The 13,255-nt window shown below is 41.2% G+C and overlaps 1 protein-coding gene across 1 annotated transcript in view; it reads left to right on the top strand.

The window, feature by feature from the left end:
- si (sucrase-isomaltase (alpha-glucosidase)) overlaps nucleotides 1-13,255 on the top strand; it is a 68,429-nt gene that overhangs the window by 32,046 nt on the left and 23,128 nt on the right. The window contains exons 20-30 of the mRNA XM_054621769.1: nucleotides 392-448; nucleotides 2,939-3,063; nucleotides 3,405-3,493; nucleotides 3,774-3,823; nucleotides 4,355-4,540; nucleotides 6,547-6,690; nucleotides 6,808-7,014; nucleotides 7,253-7,407; nucleotides 8,474-8,642; nucleotides 12,018-12,114; nucleotides 13,070-13,182. Of these exons, the coding sequence (XP_054477744.1) occupies nucleotides 392-448; nucleotides 2,939-3,063; nucleotides 3,405-3,493; nucleotides 3,774-3,823; nucleotides 4,355-4,540; nucleotides 6,547-6,690; nucleotides 6,808-7,014; nucleotides 7,253-7,407; nucleotides 8,474-8,642; nucleotides 12,018-12,114; nucleotides 13,070-13,182 (1,392 nt within the window). The remainder of the gene's footprint in view (nucleotides 1-391; nucleotides 449-2,938; nucleotides 3,064-3,404; nucleotides 3,494-3,773; nucleotides 3,824-4,354; nucleotides 4,541-6,546; nucleotides 6,691-6,807; nucleotides 7,015-7,252; nucleotides 7,408-8,473; nucleotides 8,643-12,017; nucleotides 12,115-13,069; nucleotides 13,183-13,255) is intronic.

The raw sequence follows: 13,255 nt of genomic DNA, 5'->3' as shown, positions 1-13,255 counted from the left end.
AAACTTTATATCAGATGGTAGGCAGTTTTGAAATAACTCTCCTTGATGGAAACATTTTATCTTCTTCTTATTTATTATTAAGTTGCAGTGATTTATAGCAACAAGGAATATTCATGCTTTCTTTGTTCGGTATTGGGGCTCATATCTTCCTGTTAAGCCCTGTATACGATTAAAGCGTTGAATGTGTACGGGGAGGTGAAGAAGGTGTTACTGGCTGCAAACACAAGTCAAACACAGGCATTATATCACACAAAACACAAAGCTGACACCTTTTTATGTCTGCACAACAAATCACAGGTTTATAATGTTGTATTAAATAGCAAAAACAAACATTTAGATTTGTTCAAAAATGCACACATATGAAGACATATTTTGTTCTTGTTTCCTGCAGGGTTCGGTCATGGTGCGGGCATACATCCCTGATGCTGTGTGGTATGACTATGAAACGGTAAGACTATATTCTGCTCACATTAAAATAGTTTCCTCTAAAGCACATCCTTTTCAACTCCAGATGAAAAATAGTCAAAAGTTATACATGTAAATTAGTTTAAATACTTGCAGGAGATATTGCTTAACACCCCTTCTTTCAGCTGAAATTGTTGCAGATATAATTTTCATTTTGAGGCTATAAAAGGAACAAAGCAACAAAGTCTTAGCTAAGTGCAAATGGCATCAATTATCTCATTATTTTCTATTATGGTGGCCATAAAATTATAGACGTATAAAATATCTGAGAAAGACTTGCTCCATACTTTAATTTGATATTACAGCGTGGTTGTTCGTTGTGGTTTTCCTTCCTAATTTGCATACATGAAGAAGGGTCAACATTAAAAACGCCTTTCACAACAATGCAATCAGATACTAAACCAAGAGGTATAAAAAAACATCTCTCGAACACAGTCTTAAGAAGCTGAACATCATAAGCCTTATGAATATGTTAAACAGGAAATGGGATGACAAAGAGGCTAAACAGGATTAATTGAAGGGTTATTTACTGTAGAATGCATTATTTTGTACAGGTGTTCCAGAGTAATTGGTAACATAAGAGCTGAATGATTGCAAAATGGATTATTATTATTATGTTACACTAGTGGAATTAACACGTACACAAAGAAAATGTATCACATGAAAGTATTTGCCTCAAGATCTTTGTTTTATATCTAGAGACGAGAGAGATAACACAGAGCGAGAGTGAGGACAAAGATAGAGTGAAAGAGGGGACAGGGAAGAGAGGAGGGAGACTATCTCCCTGACAAAGAGATAAAAGAGGTGTTGAGCTCCTTTGGGACCTTATTTTGGCGTCACAGTGGCGATGTAAAGTGCCCACTGATCAGATGAACGATTAGATTGGCTGTCTTGCCGCCGGCCCCTTGTCCTTGTTGGTCCCCTGTGATTATCGGGGCAGGAGGATGGAAGGGTTCGTGGGGAAGTATTGATGTAGTGAAAATGACCATGAAAAACAACTTAGGGCGGTAAGAAATAATGGAGAAAAAAAAACCAGAGGGACGAAGGAGCAAAAACACACAGGGTGGGATTTGAAATAAAGGAAGGTAGGTAAAAAAAAAAAAAAAAAGGGGACAGTACGTGAAATGAAAAGAGGGGAAAAGCGGGGACAAGAGGAAAGATGAGAAGAAGAGAGGGATGGATTTAACAGTTTGTAGAGGAGTGGAAAGATGTGGGGATTGGCCTGCAGGAATAAGGAGAAGAACAGAAGACAAGGCTAGAGAAGACCTCCTTAAGGCAGACAATAAGAGGGTGATAAGATCTGAAATTGGTTGTAGACGCTCCGCTAGCTCCAGCCCACACACTCGCCCATACTCTACTGTACTGCATAAAATTGTACACACACATACACACAGACACATACACCTCCATGGGAATGAAAAAAATGGGATTAAAAAAAAAGAAAAAAAGAATTAGAGCACCACAAGAGAGAATAGCATGATGTGGAGAAGGAAGTAGGTAGATGGAGAACGAGAGGAGATGGAGAGAAGAGAGCTTTAAATTGTTTTAGGCTGGGCTGAGGATTCAGTCCTCAGGAGATCAGAAATTAACAGTGCTCTATCTGGGCCCTCAGAGAAATGATTGGAGGGGCAGAGAGAGAGAGAGAGAGAGACGCAGAGAGAGAGAGACGCAGAGAGAGGGAGAGAGAGAGATGCAGAGAGAGAGAGAGAGATAGAAATGCGTTTCCTCATCTGAAATAAATCCTTCTAAGCTGAACAGAACAATCATTATAATGCAAAAAAAGCCACATTTGACATTGCCCTCAACTGACTCAGTCACTGCATTTTCGAAACTTTAAATTAATTTTACTGTGCTCAAGTCCATTGTCCAAAATTAGTCTTAAGTTTGATAACTATGAGCTACAATTCCATACAGTATTTTCCTGTTTAATCAATGACTAATATTAGAAGGGTAAGTTCATCCAAATAACAATATGTATATATATGTTTTATATGAGTTTTTTTATTTATTAATTTATTTTTATTTCCTCTTTAATCAGTCCTTCAAAGCATTTATTTCATTTTGAACTATTCTGTACTTGTAAAATCAAGTTCAAGTATCTCAAGTATTTCAAAGATTGGAATATGTAAAGTCATCATAGTTCACTGTGTTTGATTACAAATCAGCTTTGGACCTAATGCATTTCCTAGCAGGGTTACAGAGCTAAAACTAATAACTGAACCGTTTACACTAACAACGAGCACAGGCTTTCCATGTGTTTCTTCATCAGTGTTAAAGGGGCCTCGGAAAAAGTAAATTGTAGAGACAGCAATTTCACACAAGCCCAAAGCCAGTATGTTACAGCCAAGGCTTTGTGCAAAATTATGGTCGCTGTTGTAACCTTTAAAGGGGCCAGATTTAGTTTATTTTGCCCACAGAGCATCACATGGAGAAATGAAGGTACTTTAATATATTATTTTGCCTTACCAATCAGATGGAGCAACTGGCACACCGCAGGAATTATATTGATATGCATCTTCCAGCTGACAAGCTTGGTTTACACATCAGAGGTGGCGCGATCCTCCCAACTCAGGAACCTGAAGTCACCACCACATACAGGTACACACACACACACACACACACACACACACACACACACACACACACACACACACACACACACACACACACACACACACACACACACACATTTATCACCTCAAATAATGTTGAAGTATTTCAACAAGCTATCACGTACATCAATTAGAAGTGATGTACTTGCATAGTATCATGCACACACTGACAGACGCAATGGAAACAGATCAATCAACTCCTTTTCACATCATAATCATAAATGCATCAAATCGTGCTGAATTGGATTAAAGTGCACTTGCTTGATTCATTGCATTGTAACAACATATGCATATGGTGTAAGTGGGCGTTCATGTGCACGTCTTTAGTCGGCGTAACCCCATGGGTTTGATCATCACCCTCGACGACAACAACCAGGCAGCTGGGGAGCTATTCTGGGACGACGGAGATTCCAGAGGTATTGTGTGCAAATGTGTTGGCGTGTAAGTGAGACAGGATCATCTGCATCTTGTTATCACTCATTACAGGCTTTTTTATGTGTTTGTTTATGAGCATCCAATTGAAGGTCTTATCTTGTTAAGCACAAAGCATCACATGAGTCAGTGTGACTGTTCAAACACTGTCAGTCAGCTGACACATTAACTAGTGAAGTTCAGTTATCGTACTATGTTGCAGTAAATCAGTTGTAAACCCGATGTGCGAAACATTAACATCTTCTCTTTTTTATTTTTTTACAGACACAGTTAAAGCAGGCAACTACATCCATTACACGTTCTCCGTTGCCAATGTAAGTTTCTCTTGCTCGCATTCATGCCATCTTTTAAATCTGGCCTACATATTCCTTCTGATCTGAACACAAGTTCAAAGTTCAAAACCACCAGAGACTTTCGACTCCCACAGTCCACAACACCAAGCATAATCGATCCAGGTTACGCTGCTGAAGCTTTGTTGGATCAAGTACCCCGTGTTCCTGCTTCACAAGGCACTGAGAATTGCCTTGCATGTTTAATGTATGACGCTGATGTTCTTCCTTGGCATTACACTGGGGTAGAGGGGGTTTACAGGCAGGAAATCAATCAGATCAGCTGTTTGACTGATGCACAAGAGTGTTGGGAGTTTTAAAGCTGGTGGCTTAAGCAGTAAACGTGATATGAAGGAAGTACTGCACGCTGGGACTGTTGTACACTGGAAAAGACCCTATCAAGTTCATTCAAAACAGCAAAAAGAGCTTATTAGTTATAAGTTTTGTAAATTTTCAGCATTTTAAGTTTGAGAGCATGCAGTTAAGGTGTATAATTGTGTGTCCTCTGCCTTACAGGGAGTGCTAACTATGCAGGTGACACATGCCGGCTACAAGGACCCAAACAACCTTACGTTTGAGAACATTACCGTCCTCGGTGTAGCCGATCCTCCCAAGTCCGTCTCTGTGACTCACATTGGAACAAATGGAAACTCTACATTGACAAATTCAAGGATAGGGATGGACTACGATGGAGTCAAGAAGGTAAACACACACACACACATAGACATTGTCATGTGCAAATGCATAACATGCTAGGGGAAATTGCCATTACAGAAGACGCATTTAAATGTTGTACATAAACGATGTAACAATACAAACAATGTAAAAAAAAAAAAGTGAGCACGGCCAAGTGGAGAAGTTATTTCCTTCAGGAGTTGATAAAGACTAGATCAAAGACAGTGAGTCAGTGTTGGACTTACATTCATCAGGTGGCCTGAAACACGTCTCTAAATAAATGCTAATGTTGCTTTGTGTCTGCTTAATGTGTATATACGCCTCCATTTGCTAACAAGTTTGCCATATGACCTTCATACTATGATAATATATTCCAATTCAATTATAAAATGAATTACTACAATAAAATAACAATGTCTATATAATAATTATAATAAAATACATACATACATATATATGCCAAATTGCTTCTGACTACAAAAGCAATGAATGTTGTCCGTCTCTCTGTGGGTGCGTCCTTCGACTATCTCGATCATCCTTCATCAGCTCTGCCTTACACTGGGCGGGCGTATTGCCGCGGACCGAAGAGAGTGCCACGTCAAATTTGGTGCAACTTACACACCTGACACGTTCAATAATAGCCTAATAAACACTGAATAACAAGCGAATGGCTCCCTGTGCAGCAGTGTGGACGGAGCGTCAGGGCCGACCATGTCTTCTGCAGCGGGCCTTTACAGACAGCAGCCCATTGACTGCAGTTTACTTCAGCTGCTTGGTATAGCAACGTTACAACTGAACTCTTCCCCTCACTTGAGTCGATGGGCGATTAGTGGTTCTCGACAATGCTGCGAGCGACACCTCTTTGGGGCGAGTGTTGCCATGGTTACTCTTCCAGGTGGCCACTATTTGTTTCAATAAGACCAGGGATGAAACCATTACTGTACATTTCAAGGTTAGCCTCTAAGTGTAAGAAATTATAACAATTTACATTAGGTGAGGATCATTGAAGCTTTTTGCCTGAGCGTGTGTGTGTGTGTGTGTGTGTGTGTGTGTGTGTGTGTGTGTGTGTGTGTGTGTGTGTGTGTGTGTGTGTGTGTGTGTGTGTGTGTGTGTGTGTCAGAAAGAGTGAGAAGTAATGACTGAGCAATGGTCCTACAGTAAGTGCTCAGGGTTATGAGCAACTGGCGAGAGTCTGTAAAGTGTCAAATGTTCATGTGTGTTAGGCCAGGGCCTATGCTTGTGCAAATCCTCAAGGTCTCTCTGGTCACACACACACAAGCATGCATTTATCAAATGACTCTCGGCGGTAATCACTTCCTGGGGGTGAAGGGTAAATGCGCTGTTAAACCTAAACTCTGGCTTGTCATGTCCATCGGTCTTTGTATGCCTAATCGGACTGGGCCTTGAACGTAGCTCACGACCGCCCATCATCATTAGTTCCCCACATACTTAAATTGAACAGAACTTCAAGTCACGTTGGCTATTAGTATTTTATTTTGTTTTTCAAATTGATTGTCCGATGTTTTTTTAGAAAACCTTTTCTATCCTGCCATATAGCCTGACTGCCTTCTGTTTTGTGCTCATCCCATTGCCAAGACTTTCTTTTCTCCTTTCTAAAGATGCATTCTTGTGCACTTGTGTGTCCTGTGAGATGCATTTTACACAATAGAATTGCTGAAGCATGATTCCAAAATAAAATGACACAAGGAAGAGTGACTGATGAAGATCCCGTATGTCTCCTAACCAGCAGAGGATGTATCAGATGGTGACTAGTGACTAGCGTGAAAGGGACTCCCTGAGCTTTGTTGTGAGAATGACTCATAATTCCCGGCAGAAGCTGTTGAAACAGCGAGGGAAATTAACAGCTGTGTCCTAATTGATAGCACACGCAACGTCAAGCGCACACATTCTGTCTCAAGCAAGCCTGTCCCGGCATGTTCTCGCTCCGGCATCCTTGGATTTGTTAATCACTAATTTTTCCCTATCTTCATCCCTCCCTTTCACTTCATCATCACACACGCACACACATATAGGTTATGTTCCTGCAAAGTCTCTCCCTCACACTCGGGGAGAGCTATCTGGTGCAATGGGTGGTGGATGTGAATCAGCGCTTTGACTGCTATCCAGAGGAGAATGCAGATGAGGCTAAATGCAAGGCCAGAGGCTGCATCTGGGAGGTGAGGGGTGACACAGATGAGGTTCAAAGCATTTCTGTATTATATCACTAAACAACTGGAAAGTTTTGTTCTCAAAACAGCTGCAAAATTCTGATATTCTTTCTGTCCCACATTCAGCCAATCGCCAATAAACGTGCTCCATGGTGCTTTTATCCAGAAGACTATGGCTACACTGTTACAGCAGTAAACAACAGCAGCTCGGGCTTGACATTTGATATCAACCGGAACAATAAGTACAGGAGCAGCGGTCGCCCAGCGTCACCAGACATTGACAAACTCCGTGTTCAGATCTGGTACCACAGCACACACATGCTGCAGTTCAAGGTGATTTTTTCCTTTTTGGTGGTGCTTTCATTTGCATATCATGATTCACGTTTCTTTCCACGAATCTGCTTCTTTCACTATTTTCATTTATTTCAACGCATACATCTGACTTACTTGCTCCACATAAACACACTCACACACACACACACACACACACACACACACACACACACACACACACACACACACACACACACACACACAATGACGCACTGATATTCCTTCCCTCCCTATTAAGATCTGGGACCCGGCCACAAATCGCTATGAGGTTCCAGTGCCGCTGTCGGTTCCCGCTACTCCTGAGACGGACGAGAGCAAGAGGCTTTACAAGGTCCAATTTACCGACAACCCATTCGGCATCCAGGTCATAAGGAAAAGCACAGGAACCAAGATGTGAGTACTTCAGTTGTTCAGGTGGTTCAGCTGGAATGACGTTGCTGTAATGTGTTCTAGATGTTTTATTCCGTTTCATGAGTTTGGGGTTCTTTCTATTGGTTTTGGGTACTTTTCAACAGACTTTCTGAAAAAATAAAGTGTTCCTGAAGATTGCATCCCATTTCCTCAAATTGGCATCCACTGCAGCATTTGCTATTATAATTTCAAATGATATAGAATCATTTTTATCTAAACCTATGGAGTGAAATGTCAACTTTCCAAGGAAACAATTTGAGTGTCATTCCAAATGTCAATGCTAATGTTTTTAAATCAGAGCAATAATTTAGGTTGCAGCAGAGCCTTGAAGGAAACTAATATTTTTCAAATATTCTGATGTCTTGACATGTGTCTATTTAATATTGTTAGCCGTTAACTCCTCGTTATTGCTGTCTACTTAGGCCAGGAAGCTAAAAAAAGAGGATTTTAATTAATAAATCAATTATATACAAGCAAGATGCCATCCCTTCCTGTTGTCTCTAAAATTGGCCCCTTTAGGGAGGACATTCACCAGGCAATTTTGGGCAACATAGATGCTCCCATTAACAAGTAATAGGGCGAGACACGGGGTAAGAATTCCAACCAACCAACTAATTCCAGGCAAGAATTTTAATTTTGTTTCCCTGCGAGATTAAAGTAACAATGCTGCGTCAACTCTTCTGGCACTGTTACCCAATCAGATATGCTCAGGAAAGTTGGCCAGTTTATCAGCGCCTTAAGTATTTCCTCTTGTTCAGCAGTCGAGATGATTTTACATGTAGCAGTCGAGAGTCGGAGAGTCCTTTCAAAGCATATCTCCGAGCAAGGGTGACATTATTTTACAGCTAAGCCTCCGTGTCAGTTGAAATTTTTACTAATTAAAATTTATGAACTATGTTGAAGGGATGCCTGCAGTTCCTGCGGGTTATTATGCTTATTTGTGTCAAACATATTGTGAATAACTCCCTCTGACAATAATTCTCTCTCCCTCTCTCTCTCTCTCTCTCTCTCCATCTCTCATCGATTTAATCCCCTGTCACCTTCTCAGCTGGGACTCCTCTGTGCCAGGCTTAACGTTCTCAGACATGTTCATACAAGTGGCTACTCGACTGTCATCAGAGTTTGTGTACGGCTTTGGAGAGACGGAGCATCAAACCTATAAACACAACCTCAACTATCACACCTGGGGTATGTTCTCCAAGGACCAGCCTCCTGGTGTAAGTATCACACTGAAGCACATACATGCACACGTGTTAAAAAAAATAAATGAATATAGGACTCGTTCATTTGCATGGCATCTGCTTGGAAGTAATGTTTAACTGGTAAGGATTTAGATGAACAAAATAAAAAAGTGGACTAGCAATATTTTTCACCTCTTTTTTTAAAGCATTCATGTTCCATCGAAACCAAATTTGCCGATCGTGGCATATATAACACAGCATCCTGCACTGAGTGTCTTTAACATCCCACCCTCTGATTGCAGAGGTGGCATAAAAACAACCTTCCTGCACAGCGTGTGAACTTGTCTTTCTCACATTCGTGTCACTTTGATGCGGTGCTGTTGATATGTGCCGCGGATATGGAGTGTCACCATCTTTTCCCGACTGGTGTCAAAGCCAGACAGGATGAGGTTTCCACCTGCATAAGCATTATCAACCCTAATTGCTGAGCTGTCAAGACAGATCCACAGGGTTCAGACAAATGTTATGGGGCCCCTCAGCATGCAAAGGATTTAGATTTAGGTGGGAAGAACAGAAGGAAAAGCAGATGAAATGAGAATAAAATACAGAGCAGACAGGGTGACATGGACTCTGACAGTCTTTATTATACTAATATTAAACCGGATAAGTCAACACAAATATAATTCAATCTAGTATCATGAACACATTTTTGATTATCGTAACCTCAATTAATAGATGCAGTTCATCATAGCTACGTTAATACATAGAGCAATCACTTTTAGTCACATTACTTAAAGAATAACAAAATCTACTTTTTTAAATAAATAAAACAAAATAAATCTTTTTTTTTTCTGCAACAACAAAGCCCAGAACCACAAGTCAAGAGCATGGAGTTGCACAAAGAAAAGACATGGAGAGAGTGTGCAACTGAGACTAGTAGTTATGTAGATACTGCTCTTACTACTACTGAGCTAATTTAGTAGCATTTGTGGGGAGCCCCCTTTGCCTGTGTCGTATCTTTCATGCGACAGTGCTGTTGAAGTGATGAGAAAGGATGCTCCGCGGACACTGTTCTTGCTGGTATAGTAAAGTTTATTACAAACAAGCAACACATGTCATGACGGACGTCTAGAGCGCCCGGAGGTCTCGAGTCGAATCTGTGAGTTCCCTGACTTTCGAGCTCTTACACCTCCTTATATAGTGTACATGTTATTCACATTTGGGCTGAAGTCAAGACCTTGTATGGGGCTCCGATATTCTTGTACATGTTATTCACATTTGGGCTGAAGTCAAGACCTTGTATGGGGCTCCGATATTCTTATACATTTGCCCTTTGGCCCCTTCGGCCTTTGGCCCCTTCGGCCCCTGGTATCCCGCACAACTGTTTCCTATATACCATATAAGGCAAGAGCACTGGGGGCCTTAGTTGTATTGTACAAGGCCTGTAAATATACCACATATTCCCCCCTTCGAGACTTACACAAAGTCTCGAAAAAAAAGAAAAGAAGAGACATACAGGTGTATAATCATGACAAACTTAACAACCCGTCCTTTTTAACATTAGAGCAACTGTACGGAGTATAAAAGTGAGAGTGAAAAACCTGTCAGGCAGCTAATCTTTCTTGAAATATCCATTAAACAATGTAGACAGGAAAATTCTCTCACGGTCCCTCTGCCAAGGCGACCATACGCAGTACTCCATAACACTGAAATGTGGAATTTTAGCAATTTGTAATGACTTAAGCAAATACATATGGAACTCTCAGTCACACCTGCAGCTGCTCACTCCAGGGCGAGGCACGGGGTGGTGTTTGGGGGCCTCTATCCACTTGGTCCCTGCCAAGGCACTCAAGGCAGGCGTCATGGTCAAACAGAGGAAAGAGCCTTTGAGAGTCAGAACTAACAGTTAAACAGATCATTTCAAAGCAGCAGACCAAAAAAAAAAATAACAAAAATGATAAGCAAACTGAATGTAACACTGCAATGCAGAGAATATCGTCTGATTCTACTCTCATGGGTCTTTTTTGCACAGACATAGCCACAAGGATACAAGACTGCAGCAGCATGAAAGAGAGATATGTTTTGAGGTTGAATACGTGATAGTTGAGGGAAACTCAAACTTTGTTGTGTACTCTGGAGGGGATGTCCCCAGTCATTAGCTCGGTTGTGTGCCATATAAAATAAAGGAGAATATAAGGATGAAGTCTTTTAAGGCACTAAGGCAATCCGTCTCCTGGTCGTCCTGCTTTGGGTCCACACCACACACACCGTGACAGACAGAAGTCTTTTAAGGCACTAAGGCAATTGCTTATTTAATTTCCAATCTTTCTGAAGAATATCCATAGTTTGAGCATTACAGTCCTGTTAAAAGTACACAGTGTGTGTCCATAGAGAAGTCAGGAAAAACGAGAGCAGAAAAAAGACCAAAAGAACAATGTTACTGGCTGTCACTCTTTGTTATCTGACGAGTTAATGACCTTTCTCCTTTCTGAGTCAGGCCATGATCACACCATGTAGTAGGGCCACAATGAAACAAGGACACACACGTATCAAGAAAAGCACACAGAGACAGAAACAGTCCTAAGAGCCATTATATTACAGTTTAACAACGTCTTATGAACCAGAAGTGCAGGAGGCTGATAGAGTGTGATGTTCCCATGAGTCTTAGTCGCGGGATGGTGGCATCTGAAAGTGGCAGATGTCCTATCCCCCCGCCACCTTTCTATCTGTACCTCTTAGCCCGGTCCGTCTACTTCCATTCTTGTCTAAATACTGAAGACAACAGTGGGACCCCCACAGTAGTTACAGAAGAAACACACTCTGAAACTCAATTGTTCCCAATAGAGCAATATATTGCTTTGCACTGTTACTGCACACCGTAGCGTATGCATGTAGAAAACAAATGCAAGCAAATGCAAAAAATGAAATATATAAATTGTCACAGAAAGATTGAGAGTAGTTTAAGTCTGGCAACCACCAGGCTACAGTTTTGTCATTAATTGTATTGATCCAATGCTACATTTAGGACTTCCTGATTTTGTTATGAATACCTATGTTGAATACACTTCCTGTAAGTCGCTTTGGATAAAAGCGTCTGCTAAATGACTGTAATGTAATGTAATGTAATGTAATGTAATGTAATGTTATCGCACCCCACAGCAAATCAAATCACCAAATAAACATCCCAGTTGTCCACTGATGTCTTTAAACTCAGGCAAGATGAATTTGGGTGCAATAACAGAGAATGTGTATATTAAAATTACTCTTCAGTGAACTTTAATTTGCTCAGAGGATAACTGTGGACGCACAAGCACACATTAGCACATGCAACAAAACAGACCAATTCTTTCCCAAATATTCCCCCATTTCACACTTTCTCTTTCCTTCTTTCTCTCTGTTGCTCTACTTCAGTACAAGATGAATTGCTATGGAGTACATCCCTTCTATATGGGCCTTGAGACCACTGCTGATGCTCACGGTGTGCTGCTACTAAACAGCAACGCCATGGGTGAGAGAAGCACGCACACCAACACGCATGCAAAAAGGCACACATATACTGTACAAACGAATTGGCAGTACATGCACATACACCATATGCAAATGCGACCAACAGACCTCACATGCACACTTAATCACACTCAATCAAATATGCAGTGTGAATGTATGTATTAATGAGTGAGGCTTTTCCTCATGTCCTGACCACATGACGGGTATTCTTATATAAGGCCAACACTGCGCAATGAGCACTTCTTTTCATGTCGACTTTTGTATTTTTGCATACTGAACAGTGATGCACACATACACAAATGCACTTTTATATCCATTTCTCACTTTGCAAGAGCGCATTCATTCATGTCCAGGACACCGGCACAGAATGTACCAACTGACCTGGTCTAATTCAACTGTCTTCATGAAAAAGTGGAATAAATACCTACTTTTTAATGCATTCCAACATTTCCATAAAGAGTCTGATACTGCATACCTATGTAGAATAAACAGTTTCAGTTGTTTGTTGCTCTCCCATTGTCTTCTTCTGTTCCATTACCTTTACTAAAGTACTAAAACATGCATAAGCCACAAACAGTAAGTGAGCAGGGACTTATACTGAACACACACATACATACAACTTCCTACATATTTTTAAGGGACATAGGGGCGGCTGTGGCGTAGTGGAGAGCAAGGTAGTTCTCCAATCAGAGGGTCAGTGGTTCGATACCCGGCTTTGGCAGTCGATGTGTCCTTGGGCAAGACACTTAACCCCAAGTTGCTCCCGAAGGCTTGCCATCGGTGTGGACTGGATGTTGCATGAATGTTAGTTAGAGTCTGATGGTGGCACCTTGCATGGTAGCCTGTCATCAGTGTGTGAATGGGTGAATGATATGTAATATACTACTGATTGTAAGTCGCTTTGGATAAAAGCGTCTGCTAAATGACTGTAATGTAATAAATGTCTTTATGTCCAGATGTGACTTTCCAGCCTACTCCAGCTCTAACCTACCGGACTATTGGAGGCATCCTGGATTTCTATATGGTCCTGGGACCTACCCCGGAAATGGTGGTGCAGCAGTACACTGCAGTAAGTCTTCTCGGACTTCTTGTCTGCTTGTGTGTGCATTTGTGTTGGCTTTTACACCTATGTGTGTGTGTAT

Source organism: Anoplopoma fimbria, chromosome 1 (assembly GCF_027596085.1).
Source record: "Anoplopoma fimbria isolate UVic2021 breed Golden Eagle Sablefish chromosome 1, Afim_UVic_2022, whole genome shotgun sequence".
Taxonomy (NCBI): Eukaryota; Metazoa; Chordata; class Actinopteri; order Perciformes; family Anoplopomatidae; genus Anoplopoma; species Anoplopoma fimbria.
Note: the sequence above shows the minus strand (reverse complement) of the source record. Positions and strands in the feature narration are given on the sequence as shown.